The sequence below is a fragment of the Lemur catta genome, chromosome 8 (assembly GCF_020740605.2).
Source record: "Lemur catta isolate mLemCat1 chromosome 8, mLemCat1.pri, whole genome shotgun sequence".
In the NCBI taxonomy this organism is placed as follows: Eukaryota; Metazoa; Chordata; class Mammalia; order Primates; family Lemuridae; genus Lemur; species Lemur catta.
Genome location: NC_059135.1, coordinates 18,999,370 through 19,022,935, shown reverse-complemented (window position 1 = coordinate 19,022,935; position 23,566 = coordinate 18,999,370). Strand labels below are relative to the sequence as shown.

The 23,566-nt window shown below is 48.0% G+C and overlaps 1 protein-coding gene across 1 annotated transcript in view; it reads right to left on the bottom strand.

The window, feature by feature from the left end:
- MARCHF4 (membrane associated ring-CH-type finger 4) overlaps positions 1-23,215 on the bottom strand; it is a 91,010-nt gene extending 67,795 nt beyond the window's left edge. The window contains exon 1 of the mRNA XM_045558905.1: positions 22,703-23,215. Coding sequence (XP_045414861.1) covers positions 22,703-23,215 — 513 coding nt within the window. The remainder of the gene's footprint in view (positions 1-22,702) is intronic.
- Positions 23,216-23,566: the final 351 nt, after the last annotated feature.

The following is a 23,566-nucleotide window of genomic DNA, read 5'->3' as shown; positions in this document are numbered from 1 at the left end:
TTTGAGAGGACAGAACTGGTCACCAACCCCCACCCCCTCCTGGTGCCCCCAGCAGCTATCCCGTCATGCTGGGTATCTGTGAGAGAAGAAAGTGCTTGCTCTCCGACAGAAGAAAAGATGCCAAGAAACCTAAGGTGCAGCGTTCAATGGCCCTACCTTTCTCAGCCCCTCCCTCTGTTCCTCATATCCACCCTCCCGCTTCCCAGGGTCCTCCATCCTCAACTGGGAAAAGCCCATAATCCCCTCTGGAAAACCCACCCATCCTTCAGACGACAGCTCCCTTGGCATTTGCACATCGCAGGGAATGCAGGTTGCTCTGACTGTAATTAGCAGGTGCTAAGCAGTTTCCTCATTTCTTAGTAAATATGTCAAAACACAAAATCCATTCATTTCTTCCTCTCCCCCACCCTTCCCCTCCTCTTGTAAAACACGATTTTCTCTCCTGGCTGCTCAGCCGAGAAATGTTTTTCTTCAGCGAGAGTGAAAGTGGCATTAACGCAGGGAGCCTGGCAGTGTTACAATCCTTTTCAAATCCTCATCTGCCCTCCTGGTCATTCATCCATCTGTTCCTTCCTCCATTCACTGGCGCGCTATGGGGCAGGCACTGATTTAGGGCTCTGGGTTTTATTGGGGTCTCTGAAGTAGAAGGCTGGCAGCACCAGGGGTCCCAGAGAGACCCTGCAGGAAACCCCATTATCACCCACGACTCAGCCAGGGTAACAGGGTACCACGGGGCCTCAGGGGAGTTAAACACTTAATTTCCACCATCTCCCCGGGCCTCCTGCTGGGGTGATTGGAAAACAACTCCTTAAATCTCGCAGCTGCTGGCTCCCCTCCCCGCTGGGCTCCCTCCCCAGCACCGCCCCCTTCCCCGGGGAGGCTGCCGGGGTGGGGACCGGGAATTTGCAGCCCGAGCGGCCTCGCTGCTTCCCAAACCTCCCCGGCAGCCTCGCTCCTAACAAAAGAAACCGGAAGTCGGGAGGAAGCCGGTGGCTGAGCCCAGGCAATGCCTGGGGCCTGTCCCCGCGCCACTGGCCTGGCTGGCGTCGCAGCCTGCGCGCTGGGGACACGCTTAGCCCTCTCGGCGGAAATAAGGGACCTCCGAGTGGGCTAGGGGGGAGTTTTCCCATCTGAGTTGTTAATTGTTGTTGTTTGTTTAATTTAGGGTGACAGGTGAATATAAACCCCAAGATGCTTTCGAAGGGCGGCAGTTCAGTGTCAGCCTGGAACTTGCCCGGGCCTGTCCCCTGGCGGCCTTCATCCCCGGCTACCTTTGGAGGCGGGAGGGGCAGAGGCCCTGGAGTTTCTCGGCTGGAGTCTGGGCGGGAACGTAATGAACCCACCCAATCCGGACCAGCCAGCGATTTCGACTCATTCCCCGGCCTTCGCCCTTCCTGTGTAAATGGCCCCACGGGGCTGTCCCCTGCACCGGCTTGGCCACGCCCCTCGGCCGTCCCTCTGGCCCGCATTCCAGGGCGGACCCAGCATCTCCCTGCCCTGGGACCTCAGGGACAAAAAGGGAAAGGAAGGGACCCTTGCCCTTGAGGAGGAGCGACATACAAGCCAAATGTTTCAAGGGGGGAAATAGAGTGTTGGGGAAGGGGAGGAGGGAAGTGCCGCGCATGAAAGAGTTTGTGGGGGCCACGGAGCACCCGGGCAGGCGGGGACTGGGAGGCTCCACCGGCCCAGTCTACTCAGTGATAGGAAAACAGGCCCAGAGAGGGCAGGCGCCTGGCCAAGGTCACACAGCGGCGGGGGTGGGACGGGGGGCAGCACAGGACTCACACGGAAGCCTCCTGGCTTCTCGATTAAATGTCCAGGTTGTGGACTACTCCCCGTGGACAGTCTGTTCCTCCTCCTCCCCCTACTCTCCGCCGACCCTCGACCCTTTGCCCGCCCTGAGTGCCGGCCCCAGGACGCGGTAGCGTGCGCCGTCCCGAGGGGGCAGGCAGGCGGGAGACGAGCCGGCGGAACCATTTCCATCACTTTATACCATGTCGCAGCTCCTCCGATCTGCCTGTCCCCCGCTGGTCCTTCCGCGTCCTGACTGAGATGGCTGTTCTGTTTGTTTCCATTGTCTGAGAAATAAAATGGTTTTGATTACACCCACGGTCTCTCGTGAATGACTGTACTTCGGCTACCCACAGGCAGAAGGCACCATCTGCAGCCCTCAGTCACCGGCTTCTGGAAGAGGCCTGCTTGCCGCCTTCGGAGGCCTCGAGCCCAGCTGAGGGACTACGGACCAGCCCCGCCCTGCCCCACCCCAGCTGCTGGGTGTAGCCCGAGCCTGGAGAGAGGGAGAGCTGGGAAGGGTAGAATCTGGGTAGGCTGTCTTTGGTGAGCTTCGGTGGAAGGGCAGGACCAGGCAAAGGAGAGGAAACTAACGTTGTTCAGGGCGTGAGACAGGACTCAGCCACCAGCCAACAGTAAAGCCACAGCAGGCCTGCTCCCAGACCCTGCTCCCAGAGCTGGGGGCCCAGCAGTGACCACAGGGGGGGCAACTCCAGTACATCTGGGCAGGAGTGTTCCCCAAAATATTTAACACCTAGACCTGCACAGACACACTAGCCGTGAGCAAGGTCCCAGAGGCCCCTACTGGGGCTGGCACTAACCCTTTAGCTGCTGCTGGATCCTGGCCAGCTCAGGGAGGGGCTGGGGGCAGCCAGGGTGGGGGAGCTCCAGACAGCAGCTGCTCACCAACCAGCATGGAAGAATTGCAACATACAGCAGAAGCAAATACCAGCCAGGCACACAGCAGGTCAGATAGGGGGTTGGAATGACTAAGGCAAACTGTTCCCAGTTAGGGGCACCCACTACTCAGCAACAGCCCATAATCACTTCATGAGTGGAAGAGGCCCATTGATTCCAGATCTTCCAATTTTTCAAGAGGAGTCACATCTGGAGTGTGTGTGTGTGTATAAGAACTTTTGTTTTTTTAAAAAATGTACATACCCAGCCTAGGCCAAAGAAAATGTATCTTTGCCCACACTCCCCCCGAGAGCCCCCAGTTTGAGCCTCTGGCCTTACGATACCAGGATTTGTGCTGAACTTTGCAGGGTATAACTGCCATCATCCCTACAACCACCTCTCAGGTTATTCTCTCCACTTAAAAGGTGAGAAAACCAAGAATCAGTTTTCTTTGGGATGATGGGAGCCCACAAGGGCATCCATGTGGTACAAGAGAAGGCAGCTGGTTGAACCCAGATCTGCCTGTCTCCAAACAGGAGAAAGAAACCTCTTGGGTGCAAATATGCTCCTGTGCTCCAGTTGGCACCTGTCCTGTTGAAGGATGGGCTGGGCGGAGGGCAGAGCTGCAGAGGGACTGGCAAGGTTGCTGGGTGTGGCTGCAGCTGGCCTAGGATAGCTACGGGAATGGGGGTATAAATCTCTATGCTGAAGTGGTAATGAGGCAGGTGTGCTAGGGAGATCCTGGAGTTTATTCCAGCCAGAGGAATGTGCGAACTTGGCTCATGGTGGAGGAGTCAGGGACTCCCCTAAGAGAGTGAGAAGCCGGGCTGAGGTTTGTTTTCCACACTCCTGTAGGAAGGTCCACATGCCATGTCTTCCCTACACTGGCTCCGGGAAGCTGATTACCAATGTGGCAGTACATCCTCCCTCTGAAGATGTTTGTTGGGCCTGAGTTCCAGCCCAGTTTCCTGCCAGGTTCCTGGTGGGGTCACCAGCTGGTAGGTGGGCTCTTCACCTCCACACGACCACACTGTAATGGCCATTTTAGGAGAGAGGTGGGGCTGAGGGCAGGGCAGGGAAAGCAAAATGAACTGGGTGGGGAGGGAGGAAAGCATGGAGATGGGAGTGTACAAATCTGTGGGAGGAAGGGCAAATTGCCCACTGTCCAGAAGGACAGGGATTAGTAGAAAGTGAAGGCTTAAATAGAAGGCTGCAGCCAAGTTGAGGGACCCTTCAGGGACTAGGACCAGAGCTGAGATGTTTTACTCAGTGGGCAATACGGAGCCACAGAAGGTTTGGCACTAGGGTGTCTGTCTTAGTTCGGGCTGCTATAGCAAAGTATCATAGACTGATGGCTTAAACAGCAGACGTTTATTTCTCAGAGTTCTGGAGGCTGAGAAATCCAAGATCAGGGTGCCAGCAGGGTCGGGTTCTGGTGAGGTCTCTCTTCCTGGCTTGCAGATAGCAGCCTTCTTGCTGTATTCTTATACCGCTGAGAGAGAGAGAGCTCTACTGAGAGCTCCTCTTCTTGTAAGGACACTAATCCCATCATAGAGGCTCTACCTTCATGACCTCATCTAAACCCAATTGCCTCTCAAAGGCCCCCTCTCCTAGTACCACCATACTGGAGTTCAGGATTTCAACACAGGAATGGAGTGTGGGATGTGCACAAATGTTCAGTCCGTAAGAGTGATGAATTATGAGGCTGGAAACTAATATCTTTTTTTTGTTGTTGCTCAGACTGGTCTCCAACTCTTGGCCTCAAGCGATCCTCCCATCTCAGCCTCCCCCAGATGGCTGAGATTACAGGCGTGAGCCACTGCACCCTGCCTGGAAGCTAATATCTGAGTTCCTAACCTGTGCCAACATATTTATGTATTCTCTATCTATCTATATATCCATCTATATGCTCTTTATACATCTTCATATATCTCTAATTCTAAGAACAGCCCTATGAAAGAAGTATTAAATATTTTCACTTTGTATGTAAGGACACTGAGTCTCAGAAATGTCCGGCAACATTATTGAGGTCATATAGCAGCTATAAAATGAGGGTTCAGGATTGTAACTGAAGTCAGAAGGACTTTATGAAACTAAAAGTTGCAAGAATAGCTAGAAGTACTATCTGGATACAAACAGTAATACCTGTAACTGCAATTGAAGCAGAAGAAATGCAAGAGGGAACAGATGCTAGAGTCCTTGGAGTGGGACCTAGTGATCCGGTGTGGACAGGGCCAGAGTGAGAAGTCACAAGGACCCAGGAGGCTGGGAACCCTGGTGAAACCATCAGCAATATGGGGAATTTGGGAGAGAGCTCAGTTCTCAGAAGAGATAGTCTGACTGTGATTTTAGAAATGTTGTGATAGTTACAGAGGAATGGAAAGTGTCATTTTTACTTCCCAGCTTGGCAATACACAAAAGCAAACTAGAACAGAAACTCCCCACTTCCTAACTCATCCACAGCAAAAAACATACATTTAGCAATACTTACCCTTCCTACATGTGATGTATTCTTATTTTTCCTATCCTATTCTACCTATTCCTGATAGGTTGGAGGGAGAAGAGGGAGAATGCTGGTTGCAATTCAATCATGCAATTGATTTCGTGACCCACAAATGGGGAATGGCCCAAAATTTGGACAAGACTTCACCAGAAGCAGGATGGAGTGGAACAGCCAGTCTTGGTAGTCACTGCACACAGGTGTTATGAAAGACAGAACCAACAGAGGGATTCACATTGGCAAGAAGGGGAAACCCATCCTACCTAATGTGCAGAGGAACCAAGGAGGGCAGGGCTTCTACAAGGCCACTTATTTTTACAATTAGGTCATCAGGGACCCTCCATCAGTGGTGGAGGTGGAAACCAGATGAGTGGGCACAGGGAGATTAAAGAGGGGGGTATTAAAGACATGCCTGTGTGCAGAGGGGAGGGAGCCAGCAAAGAGGAAGTGACAGCAGGTGCCGGAAAGCAAGGTGTGTGGGTGTAGGAGGGGCTGGTGACAGATGGAGCCAAGTCCACATGGAGATGGAAAACCCTGCAATGAGCCGGGACAAAGAGCACTTTGGAAGGAGGCAGGTGCTGCTGCTTTTCAGATAGGGAAGGGGACAGATTAGGAAAAGACAGACCTTGGCAGAAGTGAAGAGGGAATGATGACAAGCAGAAGAGGGGAGATGATGGAGTGTGAACTGTGGACCCCAGTTTTCTTGGTAAAGTAGGAGGCAAGGTCATCTGCTGAGAACAAGGTTGGCAAGTTGATGTGAATGAGAAATGTTTGGAACAACTGCTAGGAATCATCAACCGGCAAAGAAATAAAAGAAATGCTGACTGGTTGAGGACCAGTGTGGATGCCTTGGCCTGCGGAGCCTGCGGAGCCTGCGGTTCGCTGGGCTTGGAGGGCCTCCATGCTCTCCCACTGGACACTGTCAAGCACCGCCCCGCCTCTCTCCAAGGTTGCACATCAGGCTCCATCACCCAAGGGCTCAGGGAATGTTAATGTTGTTGATTCCCTGCTAAAAGGCCAAAGAACACAAACTATTATACCCTGATTTTTTTTTTTTTAAAGAATCTTGCCTCTAGGCTTTCCAAAATAAGCTTCTTCTTTTAGATTTCTGATTCTACTTCCAATAAATCTCTTGACAGCACAGCCTAGCCCATCTGGACCAATCAATCAGCCTTTATCATCAAGCGTTATTTTTCTCCACTTCCCCTTCCTGGGATTTGCAACCCTGTCTGCACATTGGAATCGCCTGGGGAAAGTTAAAAATACTGATGCCTGGTCCCACCCCTAGAGATGGACTTAACTGATCTGGTTTTGTGGCCAGGCATTGGTAAAAATTCCCCCAGATAATTCTAATATGCCAGCTAAGAATGCCACTGGCCCCTTTGCTGCTCAAAGTGTGATCTGTGAATTAGAAATACCTGCGTGGACCTAGGTACTTATAGAAATGCAGAATTTCAGGCTCTGCTCCAGATCTGGGACATTAGAATCTGCAGTTCAACAAGGACTCCAGGCAATTCATATGCACATTGAAGTCTGAGAAGCTCTATGCTAGAGATCTAACCTCATCAATCCGCCTATCCCTTGTAAGATCAAACAGGAGAGTCTCAGAGATCACACCTCCTAGCTCTAAGCAGCCTGGCACAGAGCCGATGTCTGCTTTCCCCTAGGGTGTGAAAACAGGCACCTATCAACCAATCAACAACAAGTGCTTCCTGACATATGGGCAAGCAGACACACAGTATCTGAGTGTTGTCTCTTGAGTTTAACAGTCTACAGTGTAGTTGGAGCGTTCTTGTAGAGTAACCTACCATCCAGGTTTTCTGGGACTGTCCCGGTTTTAGCACTGTAAGTCCCACATGTTGGGGAATTTGTCAGTCTGGGGCAAATTGGAATACTTGTTCACTCTGTGTCAAGTAACATTGTGAACTGATTTTAAGTCCCTCCCACACCCCCTCATGCATGTGCATGCCTGCACACGCACGTGCAAACACAAGCACATCCCATCCAAGGTAAGATCTGTTTCTTTGGAACCCACCACGCTCTCATGAACGCACATATCTAGGAGCATTGGTGTTTTTGTGCATATAGTTAATGCTTTAAAATGTTGGTTCATTTATTCAACAAAAATTCACTGAGTGTCCTCAGCGTACCAGCCTCTGTGCAGTACCAAAGTAGACACAACACCTGTCCTCATGGGATTGTAGCCTGGAGAGGAATACAGAGATGATGACATGCAGTGAGGCAAGAATTGTGACCCGTGGAACAAGTGTAGGAATATGTAGGAGTTCATAGGAGGAGCACCCAGCCCATACACAGGGGCTGGGAACTTCTGAAGGATGGGAGGAATTAACCATGTGAGGGGCAAAAGGTATATCTGGGGGACAGAGAGCTTCTAAACAGAGGGAATGGGGGTCCACAGGCTGGGACTAAAGAGAGGATGTCTTCTTTGAACCTGAAAGAAGCTGCTGAATTGAATTATGTTTAATTAAATAGTAGAAAGAGCATTTGACTTGGAGCCAGGAGCCCAGGATCCAAACCCCAACCCTACAACTGACAAACAAGTTCCCTGACTTTCCCAAGTCCGCCTCTTATCCATATGCAGGGTAAGGGATGGTATTCTCTATTCCATAGTTCTGTCCCGACAGATGCTATTACACTCCTGAAGCATAGTAGCTGTACTGCTGCCCATTGCCCTTACCCCACCCATAATTATTTATTCAGAGTCGGCACGGTTTATTGAGTAGCAGCACACACAGAACAGATATTACCACCTCCGGGAGTTCCGCTGCATGCCAGGCATCACCAAGTGCAAGGAAAAGGGTGTATTTGAATATTTGAAACAGAATTGCAGTGGAGAAAGGACTTGAAAGTTGACTGAGAAATTTCAGCATTATTCAAGAGGCTGGAGGCCTGTCAGCAGAGGGACGGCAAGAGCTACAAGCCGAACTGTGCCAAGACCCTGGAGCAGTTCACCATGGGGGCCAGGGCCGCTAGGACCACTGTCGTGAGCTAAGGACCCATAATCCTGCCAGACTTCACTTATAGACTGCAAGCTCCACGGGAGCGGAGGCCTTGTCTGTTTTTGTGACTATATATCCCGCCAGCTAGGCCAGTATCTGTGCGTGACAGTAACACAGACGCATCACTCACCCGCTTTGAGCCTTAATTCCCTTATCAAAAAAATGAAGGAAGGTCCCTTTCTCATCAGTAACAAAACCTGCTAACCCTTTCTAGCATGAGGGTAGGTGGTAATAATGCTAATGACAACTGGAAAATGAGAATTTAAAAAGAAAAAAAGGCAAACGGGGTACTTTGGTTCTGTGTCTACCACATCTCCACGGGTACGAGCAAGTACAGAGAGATGGGGAGAGCTGAATGAGCCGAATGTCTGGGAAAACTATGCGGCATGTGCCACATTTCTGGCATTTTCTTTTGGCTCGCTGTCCAGAAAATGGCCTCTAGGTAAGAGACCTGAAATAAAAATGTACCTGGGTCTTCAACGAGACAGTTTACCAACCACACTGGAGGCACTTTGGCATGTGTACAGTTTGGGGGCTTCTTTGTCACCCTATTGCATTCCCCAGCAACCTGAGCCTGTTGTTACCATGGTGATCATCCCAAGTGGAGGGACTCCTGTGCCAGGCAGCCTCCTGGTGGAAGCCGGGCCAGGCCAGGGGACGCACAGATGAAGCCCCAAGTTAAGGGACACTCACAGCTGCTGCAGCTGAGGCTCCAGGGAGGCGGACACAACTCTACCGACTGGAGTGTGCAAGAAAAGGAGAATGAGCAAGTGCTTTTGTATGGAATCAAGGTGGGCCTTTCCATTCCTCCTAGGGGCAGCATCCTTTCCTCCCTCCATGCTTTTGGAAGAGCTCCTCCTTCTGCCTGGAGTGCCCTCTGCTCTCTTATCCCGGCCAACTTGAGGTCCCCCATAGACATGCCCTCTTGTGAGAAGCCCTCCCTGGTCCTCGGGCCTGCACTCCCAGAGCACTTCGCATGGGCCTTAGTGCTTACCTGACTGTATCTTATTCCCCCACCTGATCACAAGACTGGCAGCGCTCCAAGAGGACAGGAGCCGTGTTCACCACGGTATCCAACATCCTCAGCACAGTTCTGGCACACAGTAGCCACTCGATAGATATTTGCCAAGTGAACAAACTAGAAATTTTATTCTCCTTGTGTGGGAGAACGATAAAACAAGTTGATATCACTGTTTAAGTAAAGCCCGCCCACCAGCTTCTACAAGACATCCTGTGGTCTGTGAAGGTGGAGCTTCATTTCCTGTGCCTTCTCTAAAGCCTAACTTTACACAACAAGCCTTCAACATCAAAGGAATTTGGGGTGATGAGTCACATTTTATAAACATTTTCAGTAATAAACATTGAAATAAAAGTTATTGGGTTAAGCCCCAAATCCACTAGAAAATCAAATTAACCATAAATTCTCACCCATTCTTCCTGATCTCTTCCGTTCTCTAAACATTCTGGAAAATTAATGCTTTACTACAATATATTACTGCCTTAGGAAGTGAATGGATGAATAGTTCTCAGACTGGAAAAGGGGCAAAAGAAGGAAGAATTTCTTCCTCCTATAAGGTGCAGCTGTATTCGCTGATATTAATATTTTCCAGCCTGAGAAAAGGAAATGCCAGCTCAAAGATTTACATTCCATCTCGAGCATGCCATCTCACCTCTCTGAGTCCTGGTTTCTCACTTTCAAAGACCAGGAAAATAATGTCCGCTCTTTCCTCCCTGTCATATCTTCTCGCCATACCTTGACACACACTTCCACCTGGAGAATTCCCTTAACTCCACCTACTTGTCCCTACGCAACCATGCAAAGCTTAGCCCCCCTGGGCCCCTGCTCCCGCTCCCCCAGGCATCACTAGTCACCCTCCTGCCTGGTCCTTCAGCACCACACGTGCAACCCTGATCCGAGGCACCCATCGCGTTGACTCAAGGCTGCTTCTGAGCACACCAGCGTCTTGCACTGGACTCTGAGCTCCCTATCTGATCTCGCGTTCCCAGGGCCTGGCATCCAGTTGTGTCTGCTCCGTGTCTGCTGAGTGAATGGTCACACTGATCCTTTTGCTGCCACCAGACCAGGTGGATCAGAAAGGAAATGGACAACAGGACATTTTCATCTTTAAATCATGACCTTTGGGCATGGAAAATCTCTTAAGAGGTCATCATATTTATTCACCTCATTGAGCAAGACTGATGGAATACCTGTGGGACTCGCTCAGGTTCTATCTGCCTTTGACTCTGGTCCTTAGCACATTTGTGCCCGAGGTTATCTTGTCTGCCCTCAGCTAGCTTTGTAAGACCTGCTTAAGAATTGTCTTTTTACAATATTTTATTAACCAAACAATAGACCACACCTTTTTTATTTTGGAAAATTTCAAATATATATAAAAATGGAGAGAAAAGAAGAATAAACCTCCCCTGTACCCATAATCCCGCTTCAGCCATGGCACACATGGCCAGTCTTCTTTTGTCTATAGTCACTGGATTATTCTGAAGCGAATTCCAGCCATCGTATGAAATACACACTTTTTGACTTGAATTGCATTCATAGGAAGAATGAAAATCAATTTAAATCCTGAGGAACCTCTCTCTAGGGTCACTTCCCAATAAGTGGGTTTATTTTGGGTAGGGAGTGGGATACTCTTGAAATCATATCACATACTCCTTCAAAGCCCCAAATTTATTATTATTATTATTAATCTGCAGGCAAACATGTGATGGGTGTCAGAAGCCAGAAACAAGAGAGCAAGTGATGCACAGAGTGTTAGGATTGAGTTTGCAAAGACCAGACCCTCTGGGTTCTCCCTGGAACAAAGACACTCAAAAGGCAGAAGCAGCCAAATGCACCAACCCCCTCAAGCGCCCTTCTCTTCTGCATTAAAGAGCGGTGCTCCTGCCTAGACTCAGCCCACTCCCCACCGCAAGCTGCTCACGTGCTCCCGCCCACAGGCACGCACACAATAGAAGCGACACCCCTGCACGCCCACTCGCTGCCTGCTCTCATTCACCTGCGGCTGCCTGGTTTTGGCAGTTGTTTTCCAAACATGCTGGGGAATTGAGAGCCCCAGGACTAGAAAGCTTTTCTTGCCCCACGGAGGCTTAAGTCCTTGGCTCCTGGAGGGATCGCCACAGGACGAATCAAAATACACAACCTACGCTCACTCGACGTGCCAGTGGGTTCCTTTTGGGGTATCGGGTTAAGAAATGTTAAAGGACACTGCATAATGCCAGTGCTGTTTAGGCTGATGGTTATTAGCTCTGTTTATATGCTTAAGATCCTATATTGGGAAAACTTTCCTGCCCACGCAACACTTTTCACTGCTCAGGTGTCACCCCCTCAGTCTCAAAGCACTTAGCATGTAGTTCTTACACGTGGGGAAGTGGGTGAAGCACTTTGATTGTCCACTTTGGACAAGAGCAGGAAGGAGAGACTGGAAAGAGAACTAACATTTCTCCGAACCCCTCCCCCTTCATGCACTGTGCTAGGTGCTGTGTTCTTAAACCCTAAAACAATTCTATGAAGTATTTATTTTTATTAGCCCCCTGTGACAGAGGACACTAAAGCTCAGAAGATTCATTTCATTTGCTCAAAGCCACACGGCTGGTAAAGGCTAGAGCCTGGATTCCAACCAAGGTTTTTTCTAATCACCAAACTAATGCTCTTTTTGCTATACTAGTAATTCTCAATATTCCAAGTCTGAGAAACCACCTTCCTTTTAAATTATTTTCATTTTTTAACTTTTCATTTTGAAATAATTTCAAATACAAAAAAATTATGAAAATTATAGAGTTCTCATATATGCTTTACCCAACTTCCCCAAAGGTTAACATCTTATATAACCATAGTACAATGGCCCTAACCAGGAACTTGACATTGATACAAGACTATTAACTTATCTATGCACACTATTCAAATTCCATGAACTGTCCCACTAATGTCCTTTTTCTGGTCCAGAATCCAAACCAGATTACACATTGTATCTAGTTGTTGTATCTCCTTAGACTCCTGCAATCTGAGACAGCTCTTCCATTGTTCTTCAACTTTAATGACCTTGAGATTGTGGAAAGTACTGGCCAGTTATTTTATAGAATGTCTCTAAATTGGACCCTTTTTAATATTAAAAAAGTTTCACAAGCCCTCAAATGAGTGTAATTGTACTTTAAGAATCTGTTAATTGAGAATATACTTACTGACAAGAGGCTACACTAAATCAAAGGATGCTTTTGATTTTGTTGATCACAATGGCTTCCATATACATTAAAAAAAAACAGCATGTGTATCTGTGAGGTAATTTTTATTTAGTCTAGAGGCACTGCTTGGGTATATTTAGTTCTATCCACGCCTATGACACCTTGGCAGCTCCTCCTGAGGTCAGCAGCCCACATTTATGCACAGTCCAAGACAGAAATTCTCAAAGAAAGTTTGAAGAAGACAACACAGAGCTGGTGAGCTAATTCAAGAGTTAATGTTTATGGCATGTTTGAGATTTTATTGTATGTTTACATTCCATGCAATGCTAAGAGTTCTGCATATATTATATCATTTAGCCTCACGACAACCTCTGGGACAGGTACTATGATTACTGTTGCCATTCTACAGTGAAGGGAATTAAGATTCTGAGTCTGTGACTTGCCCAAGGGCACACATATACTGCCCAGCAACAATGGGACTAGAGACAGAGAGCTGCAAGAGGCATCCCTTCCTGTCTCTGCCCTGGGTGACCCATGGCACTTCCTTCCTAGCCACATGGTCCTGTGCCCTCCCAACTCCTCCTCATCCCCCAGGGCCCACACCCATGTTCTTTGTATGTCTGAAATCCTCAAGTCCAATGGAAACATTTCTTCCTCCCATTTGACTGCCTCCTAATACACAGTATTCCTGAAGCAATCACCTACTTAGGAATTGCCAAAGCCAGTGGTTGAAAATGCAGATTCCAGGGCACTAGCCTGGGACCATAGCCTGGGACTCTGCATTTCATCTGCTTCCCGAAGCACTTCTTGGTGTCCATGAATGTTTCATAACGATTTGAAATTTGCATAGCCAGGTCAGAATAACTTCAACCACTTATCTTCTTTGATGTAGTCACACATCATCTATACTATTATTTTCTTCAAGCTTCACATTCATCTTTAAATGTCTCACATTTTTACTTCAATACATTTATTTCTAAAGGAAACTTTTTGTCATTATGATAAATGAAAAACTGGTGTCATTTGCCATAAAAAGAATAGACAAACTGTGGGACATTCATGCAATAGACTATTATTCAATACTAAAAAGAAATGTGCTGTCAAGCCACACAAAGACACAAAGACATAGAGGAAGTTTAAATGCACATTACTAAGTGCAAAGCCAACCTCAACAGGCTATACACCATATGATTCCACCTATATGCCATTCTGGAAAAGGCCAAACTATATTGCCAGGAGCTCAGGGGTGGAAGTGGGGAATACATAGGTGGAGCACCTGGGATTTTGAGGGCAGTGAAACTATTCTGTGTGATACTATAGTGGTGGATACGTGTCACTAGACATTTGTCAAAACCCTTGGAATATGCAATACCAAGAGAGAACTCTCACGTAAACTATGGACTTTGGATGATAATGATGTGTCAACCTAGGTTCATCAATTATAACAAATATCACTCTGGTGGGGGATGTTGATGGTGGGACAGCAGGGGGTACATGGGAAGTGTTTGTACTTTCTGTTCCATTTTCCTAGGAAACTTAAACTGTTCTTAAAAAATGAAGCCTATTCACACACACAAAAAGAATAGATATGCATAAATATAAACAAAATGAGATAAATTTTAGCTAGATATAAGTGTACATCCAAGGCTCTGAATCTGATGCCTTCTCTCTTTGTTTACAAAGGAGACTGACACCATTAGAAAGGTTTTAAAGACGTATCATCACTACAGTGAGATTTTCTCCTGGACATAAGCATGAGGCATGAGAGCAATCTGAAAAGGGAACAACGTTGTCACTTGTGGATCAACATTGCTCAGCATCATGTCTGTCTGAGGGTGTCCATTCCATCTCAGGCTTTCAGAAACACTAGTGTGGGGAAGACCTCAATGCAAACCCACTTGCCGTCACACGCTGGCCAAGTGTTTCCTCTGCCACTTCCTCTACATGCTCCCCGGCATGCATGGTCTGCTCCTGGCCTCTGGGGACTCAGAGTCCAGGGAAGTATCTTTCTGCACAGTTCCTGCCAAGCAGAGAGTGCTGCCTAATAAAGATCTTTCAGGGACATGGTGATGATGGAGATGCATAGAGACAACTATGTTGGGAGTGAGGGATCCAAGGAGAAGAGGACAGAGTTCAGCTGAGTCAGGCAATACAGAGGCAGAGAATCTGCTGAACTGAGACACTGAGTCTAAACATGCATCCCTGACTGTCAGGCCCAAACCAGCTGGGGGGTTACTGTGGTGGAAGCATAGCCTTAGAACGTCTGGTTTTTTCAAGCTCCAGTAAGAGAAGCTAGTAGAAAAACGAGCAATGTGATCGGAGGGCCACTCTCCAGGTGGGATGGGGTAAATATCATTCCCATTTAATGAACAGCTGTTGTGTGCCTAGATCTTCAATGGACCATGTTAACTCCTTACAAGTGTTCATGCTCAGTATTTTATCCCTGTTTTATAAACAATGAAATCTAGGTCCAGGGAGGTTAAATAATTAGGCCCAGATCACCCAGCTGGGAAGAAGCCAAAATGGGAATGAAATCCATGTGTTTGTGGCTTCAAAGCCCTTGTTCTTCCCATCATTCTGCAATAGAGTGAGGAAACGTATGCTGGCCAAGTAATCTCGAGCCAGGATTATGATCATTGTGCTTACTAGTCAAGAATCACTATTTGTCATTACTGAATCAGAAAATGAGGTTGGACAGGATCACCAAGGATCATCCATAGCCCCCTTGTGTGGCATTTTAATTTATACACATATGTGCATGCACGCACATATACACATGCCACTGTGCATATACTGGGGACCGAAGATAGCACTGGGACTCTGGAATGAACATGTGCTGGGAGGGAGAGGAAAGGGTTAACAAATAATGAGTCCCTACTGTATGCAGAGCCCTGTGCTAGCCACTAGGGTGGCTTCAAGAGGGTCCTTCTAGAGACATTGTGTTGATTCTCTTCAACCATATCGTTTCCATAAAGGAAGAAAATAATTTGATCCGTCCTTCTTTGATCCATCCTTCTCAAGAAGTCTGTGGACAGGCCTTGGAGAAATCCTCATGAACGCAATCTACTGGGTCCAAGACGGGACCTTTGTATTCCTCTTGTGGGCCATGAGGTTATTCCTTGGACCATGAGGTTGGACAGAACCTATATTTGCAAACTCTCCTTTTTTTTCCTGACAGTTCACATCTATCTGGAGCTCAAATTGTAACTTATTAAGTTTGGTATTTTGTCATGAGGCAGTCAGGCCTGGGTGCACCCCATTTTTGCTGTTAACATATACAGACGGTGGTATCAAATGTGTACTATAAGTAACATGCACACCTAAACTCTAGCTTACATATGATACATCTTGGGAGGGGGACGGTATGCGGCTTGGGCCATACAGTGTGTGCCTGCCAGCTCCTTTACATCTGGGCTCCCAGCCAACTTGGCTTCCTTCCCAGCAAACAAGCAGCAGCTCACTCATTCCCACACTCCTTTGAGTATCTCCTCCCCTCCGACCTACTCTCCCTCCCCCAACTCACAGGCCACAGCTGGGCATTCCCAACATACCAGCTGGAAAAGAGTACAGAAAGGTGGTGGTGGGGGGTTATCTTTCCTTTCCTCTTCCAGGCTCTTTTGAAATCCATATAATACAATCTCCTGCCCTATCAGCTTTATTAAGTGATTCTCCGTATTGGGGGGCTCAGCTAGAAGCCACACCCAATACATCAGCCGGCCCACCCTGAACTGCCACAGGCTGCAAGTGAAGGATCGCTCCAAAGTGCTCACCATGTTGGGGATCTGCAGACAATTGATCCGAGAACTGCTCTGCAACTGTCAAGGTACCACATGTTTCCCCTCATCCCAGCCCTAGTTCTGTCTGTGAAAGTGAGACAGCTGCACTGGGTGTTTCATTTGTGTGTCTGCGTGTGCAAGTATGTGCATGTAAGTAATAGACAGCCAAGTCTGTGAAATAGCCAGGGACCCAAAGTGGGGTTTTGAACATCCTTACCTAATCTTCCAAAAAAGAATTAGAGCATTGATAAGAGCCTTGAGTGAAGAAAGGGTCTTTAGAGCTTCCAATTTAAGTAGGACCAGGATGGGCGGAAGTAGAAACTGAAAGGCTACAGTGGAAAAACTCACGACTCTCAGGGTAACTGGGCTCCCCCTTTTCTGGAATGGCTCTGTATCCTTGGGTCCATGATGGTGTCTGTTGCCTATTGCCACGAAGGGATTATCATCTATCATGGTGTGTGCATGGTGAAGATTCACAATTGCAGCAATCACATGACTGCCAACAATTTAGGATTTCTATGAACACAGGACAGACTGTTCTTTGCAATCTTTGCTGAAAACACATCTGCCATGTATTGTGATGTATGGTGTATACTAGGCCTAGATGTCCTGGGATGAGCTGACCCCTTGAATTGGAGAGGGATGAGGGGTCATCTCTTTTAGCTTGGATTAAAAATCTCTCTGGCCCCCAAAACAATCTTATCTATGATTCCAACTCTCAAGCTCAGAAGGGATCTTGAGGCCCAGCCACCCACACGATTTCCCTTCTAAGGCAGCAGCCTATACTATCCTGGAACAGCTTTGATGGGAAGGGCTTTGTAATATCAAAACCCCAGTTCACTTCCCTGGAGACTTCATCGCCAGCCACGGCACTGCCTTTGAGCCCCTTCTTGTGCAGGGCACACTGTCAGCATTTGACGCTAGTGAATATTTTTCTCCTGAATGTTCTCTTTTCCTCAGTTTCCCTGCCTATGGCAGCTGCTCACCGGATACGCACCAGGGGCTGGTTCATTCAGTAAATAATTACAGGGCATGAAGTAGGTGCCAGGCACTGAGTTGAGAGCTGATGGTCCGACAAGGAACAGACATGTGTAGGTCACTCACTTCAGGGGTCTTACAGTCCCTTTGCAACGCCTCCCTTAGACCCAGGCAAGAGCACACTTAACTTTAAAGGACCCCACTCTGGTCCCTGTTTGGCCACACCTCTCCTCACAGTGTGAGGAGCCTGCAGGATCAACGAGCCTCCCCCATCTTCTGGAACATGCTCAAATTACCTAGGACCCTGGGATTCCTGCCCAGACAGCCATGAGCCTGCTCCCAGGACCTGCAGGATTCCCTCCTTCAGATCCATAAACTGTTCCCTCCCAGGCCCCAGGGCAGGCAATGGGGCAGGGAGCTGCTCTTTGGGGAATGGTATGGACAGAACTCCAGCAAGCCAGCTGGAGTGTCCATACGTGCGTGCCCAAGGCTCTTTGGTGCAGGATGGAGTCAGTGTTGAAAAGAGAATCAGAGTGCCTGTTGACCACGGGCCAGATGCCCCCATTTAGCTAGCACAGAATTCAGAAAAATCTAAAGGTTCTAAACTCCATCCTGTCTCCCAAGCTGTTTTGAAGGTATATTTGTCAGGATAGGATGGTAGAATGTATTTTGTTTAACAGTTTATTAGCTGGATTTATTACTTTTAAATATTTTGATCTATGGTATGTGAACCTCCATTCACACTTTCATTCTAGGGCTCATAAATGTTAGGGGTGGGTCTATTCCCTGTGCAGACAGATATTAAATAATCACACACAAAAAAAACGCAACATGGAACCACAGTGCTAAGAAGAATAAGTACACTGCTTGGGTCGCTTCTAAAACATTTTACTGGATCTCCATTCTCAGGGTTCTCATTGCATCTTGGGGTCTCCAGGTTCCCCTGAGCCCTGAGAAGCCCTTACCTTATTCCCCAATGACCCAAAACACTGACTAAAACATTCCAGACTATTCTCACCCCTTCTGAATCCAGAGAAGGGGAAGGGAAGCCAGCCCCACAAAGAATAAAAAGGCAGACCAAGCCTGTTAAACTCTTCTGGACGGGTTTCCTGCTTTCCTTTACATCCAGAACAGGTGCCTCCCACCCCACTCCTGAATTTCATCCTGGTACCCACCTCCAGACACTCCACAGCTGCCCAGCTGGGAGGCAGGTCACCTCTTTGTCGAGATATCCATGTGTGGAGCACCTGGAGGTGGTACAAAGACAAAATCCACCATGGCAGTCAAGGGGTGGCACATCTCTTCTGCTTCCATCAGTCTAACCTCAGCCTTGCAGCTGAAATCTATTTTTCTCACCTGGTCTTCAGCAGCAATAGAGAAGCCTTCCCTGACTAATTGGGGATAAGGTAGCAAATTCCCCCACTTGTCTCTTTGAATAGGCACCCCACCCACTGGCTGCTTTTAAACATGCATCTCTTTCTTGTACCTGATATTACTGTAATTCACTCAGGCTCACTGTCTGCGTGTTCTTGATCTCTATCTGCCCCTGTGATGTCTGGGTTCGATTGTGACCCTCCCAGAGGGCAGGGCCACCTCTATCCTGTGTCTCTGGACCCAGTTCAGCAGAACACAGGCATAGGTAGGTGCTTAATAAAGACTTTGATGATGGAAACAGATGAGCAGCACTGTATGCCTAGAGCACTGTGAGTCTACAAGAAGCAATCCACTAGCACAGCCAGACCACAATCATGGCAGCTTTCCTGCCAGCCTGTCAGCTGGGGCACACTTTTCCTTTTAAATGAGGCAGGGGTGGCACCCTTTTGCATCTTAGATAGTAATAATAACAATAACAGAACACTCTCACGGCACTGCTGTAATAGTATGACTGATTGGATGCTCAGAATAATCTCAAGAAGTGAGACTGTCATTGTTACCCCAGCTTCACAAATGAGGAATCCAAGGCACAGAGAGGCTGTGTAACTTGTTCAGGCCTCCAACCGGGGCCATCTGGCTTCGTACACCTCAGCTTACCCGCCACAGCACATGGTACACTCGAAGTAGACTAGTGCAGCTCCAACCAAAAATGGGGAGCTAGGGGTCGCAAGCTGGGCTCCTCTCCTGCAGTGTCCACAGGTCCTGCCCCCGGCCCGCACGAACGAATGGCTGAGAGAAAAAGGGTGGCTACTCAGTAGCCTTCCAGCAGGAGCCAAGTAGGTGCTCAAATCATTCATTCACACTGTACCCCTGCTTCTCCTCCTGTTGTTTTTGTTTTTCAAACATGCTAAGCTTGTTCACATTCAGGCTTTTGAACTTGCTGTTTCCTCCACCTGGAATGCTCTTCCCCTAGACTTGTGCACTACTGGGTCCTTCTCATCATTTAGGTGTCAGCTTAGATGGCACGTTCTTAGGAAGCCTTTTCCTGATCACCCTATCTAATGTGTCTGGATCTGTCCCGCCCCCTCCCTTTCATTCCTGTCTAACTCACGTTCCTTTTCAAATTTCATCATGGCACTTAAGGCTATCTGGAATTACCTTATTTTTCTACTAGTTAACTTGTCTATTTCTGTGTCTCCACTAGAATGTCGGCTTCAGGAGAGCAGAAATCTCATCTGTTTTGTTCACTACTGAATATTCAGTGCCTGGAACAGCATCTGGCACACTGTAGGTGCCCAGTAAACATTTGTTTAATAAATGCATGCATGAATAGATGGATGCAAAGTCCTCTGTAGGTACATGCAAAGGTGGAAATAGCTGGAGCCTCCTGTTGCCCCTCACCACGTATATTGCATGCCCTTAGCAGGAAGAGATCAAATCTTCATTTTGGGCAGCCTTTTAGTCCCTAGAGCAATAACAAATGACTGGGGTGATGAGTGTGTATGTGGTGTTGGGGGGTGGGGGCGGGATGTTTAGTTCCTTTGTTTAGGCAGGGATAAGACCAAGACACTCAGCTACTAAGATTGCAGACCACACTCCCTCCAGGGCCATGTGTAGACAATTGCTGGACAGCTCTCTGCTAACAGAAACTAAAATGCAGAAATCTCAGCTTCTCTGTCTTCCTATCCCTGTCTCCCTCTCTCCGGCTCTCCCTCCACACTCCTCTGCTTTCCCCTCTCTATCTCTGTCTCTATCTCTTTCTCTTCCTTCTCTACAGTTTCCCCTATCTCCTCTCCTTTGTCTCCCCTCCTCATTGAAATTCTGTGAAAAAAAATAAGAAGAAAGTGGGAAACTGTGTTCTCCGTATCTAATGTAGTACTCACGTTACTCTTATTACTACTATAACACAATCTCATTAAAACCTCTTAGCTCCTGCACAGATAAAGTAAACCTCCAAAACACAATAATCGTATAAAGGAAGGGCTCAATTTGATCCAATCTTAATGCAGACATAGCCCCCTAGTCCTCCCACATAATAGAGCCCATTCCTTTATTGGTGTTAGCCTTTTTAGTCAATGCTCTATTCATGACACATCATAAAAATAATGAACAAGAAAAGAAAGCTCCTAACCTCCCACCAGACCTTGTATCACATGAGGGCATTTCACAATATTGCCAATGATCCTTTTCTTTTTCTTTTTCCAATAAAATATAGCCTTTCCATTATCAAAATACATGTTCATTATATATCAATCCCTTCCAAGATATTTTCACATTCATTATCTCCTTGATCCTCCCAACACACCTCTAAAAAAAGGAGGGGGACAGAAAAAGATATCTCTAAGTCATAGAAGTTAGAAAAGGGGCCCAGAGGTGTAATGCTATTTGGAGAAGTTCACACAGCAGGTAAAATATTATCCCAGGACAACTGCAAGTCCTGCTGTTTTCCAGAGACAAGCCAAACAAATACTCTTGCCAGAAGCCACACTCCCAGCAGCCCCTGTGACATGCCGACCAGAGCCAGCCCATGTGGGAGAAGAAAGAAATAGCTTAGGAGATTAGGAAGCTAAATAATTCTTTCTTTTGGAAAACATGAGGCTCCTGATTAGGGAAAGATCCTGACCCAGAGCACCCCAAAATGAGGCACCCCTCTTGCTGTTAGCCAAGACACTCAGCCGGTAGCTCTGCCAGAGCCTCTCGCTGGAAGTGGAGAGAAGGGCTGACAAAAAGGCATCCTGGACCTTCTCGCCTAACAGGAGTTTTCAACTCTGAGAAACACTTTTTTTTTTTTTGGTACTTCAGGTAATTCTAGTAGCAAGAAGGAGGAATCCAGCCCTCAGCCTCTCAGGGACATTTATTCACACTGAGAACTCTATCACTTTTTCCCATAATGCCTGGGCTGTGGCCCCAGGCATCACTGGTCCCTATAGTGCTTTGTCCATTCAGAGTAAAGAGAAAAAAAAAAAAAAATGAATGAAAATGTCACCTAAGCCTGCATCTCACAGAGCAAGCCCTCAGCAAGAACCACAGCCAGTCAGGAGCACCAGCATGGCATCCTACTGTACAACCACCTGTTCGAGAAGCACCCAGAAGTCTCCCCTCCACTTTCGGAAACTACTGAAGAAGTGGCTAATGTGAACACACAACATTGCCGACATTGCCATTGAATGTCCCTCCTCCAGCATTACTAACTGGATGAGATTTGAGGTGAGCTTTTCTATCCGGGTTTCTTTGAAAAATGTTGCCATCGATTGTAACTGTTGAAGAGTGTACACATGCTGTCCAGAATTGCAGACACTAGATTGCAAGTGCAGTAAAAAGAGGTGTCTGTGAAAATCTAAATGGGTAGGGTAGGAAGAACCCAACAGACTCGAGAGAAGTCTGGCCTATGAGATTCTTGGCAGCCCCTACCCTGGATGGGGAGAGTTTAACAGACATTCTAAGTCAATGCGTTTCAGGCCTGAGAAGGGGCATAGATGTGACAAGATTCCCTACTCCCTTCATCATGTCCCTTAAACTCTCTCTCGCCCCCATTTACCTTCCCGCTTTAAACAGAAAAATTTAAGTCTGCCAAGAAGTATCTTAGCAAACCATATAGTCTGTGACCTAGAATCCCTCTCCATTTCCTCCTCGGTGGCTAGAACACATTGCTGAGAATGTCAGTGTACCATGGGAGAAGGCGGTCTCAAAGTGAACGAACAGTCTTGCTGGATTTCAACCTATGAGAACAGGGAAAGAGAACAACATCTCAGCACACTTTCAGAGAAGGAAGAAATTTGAATCTGGGACTGAAGATGGGCTACTAACACAAATCAGATAAAAGGATAGCTTGGCAACCAGCATGAATGCACCACCAACTCCCTTCATTTCATTGCTTCTGCATCTTCTATTCTGAGGATGTTTGTGGAATTTTTGTATGGAATTGAAGACACTAGCATTGGAAGGAAAACGCAAAAACTAGAGTAAAACTGAGCCACCAAACAGGCTCCATCAGGAACCAGGCACCAATTGGGCAAACTTAACCACAGGAAACATCAATGAGGAGCTCTTAAAACATATAGTCCTCACACTAGAGACAGCATGATGGCTCCCCAGGGCAAGCAGGCCAGTAGCAATCTGCAAGGCCTGGAGACACCACAGGATGTAGGAGGAGGGAAAAGGGGACTCACCTGTTCTGGCCCCTGGAAGCAGATGCGGCAGAGTGGGGTCCTCATACCACTGTCCAGGCTGCTGCCCAGTGAGTAGCAGTCCTCGGCCTTCTCCTTGCAGAAGTCATCTGAGGAGGCACTGCTGAGCAGCAAGGCAGGTGGCTCTAGGGCTGGGCCACCCCAGTCATCTTCCACAGAGGAAGGTGGCAAAGGTGGTGGAGGTGGCAAAGGAGGGATCTCCCTGCCCATCACCTCTCGAGGGCCCCTCCAGCCTGCCCACCCCCCGGCGCCCAGAGCCGGAAGGGTGTTGTTGTTGGCCGCCAAACCGGGGGGCTGGGGGTCGCCGTGCATGGGCAGGGGCGCTGGAGGAGGGCGCCGCAGTAAGAAAACCTTCAGGTCATTGAAGAGCATGCGGCAGCGGCACTTGAGGAGACCCTGGTGGCGCAACATCTGGGGAGCTGGGGCGCACAGTCCACAGCAGTACCAGCCACAGCAGCAGCAGCACCAGAGCAGCCCACACAGGGGCATCAGCATGTGCCCAGTGGAAGCAGAGAGCCCGAGAGGGACAGCTGAGTCTTTGAAGAGGAGGATGGGATGGGTTTGGGGGGTCCACAGTGTATCTGTGTTATGGAGGGGGTCTGCTTTCTCACTGGCTCTTCTTGCAACCCCTCCAAGTAGCAAATAAATTGCCCCTAGGACTGAGAACTGCGAGTCATTGATTCTCAACTCTACCTGGAAAGCTCAACAATGAAAAAGTTTTTCTTGCCCTTGTGCCCCACCCCACCCCAATCTCAGACTGTGCTCGGGGTATCTCCTTTCTGCCGTTGACCTGGGGACACTGGTAGGAGCAGGAGGATAGAAGAGGTGCTGTGAATAGTCACTAGA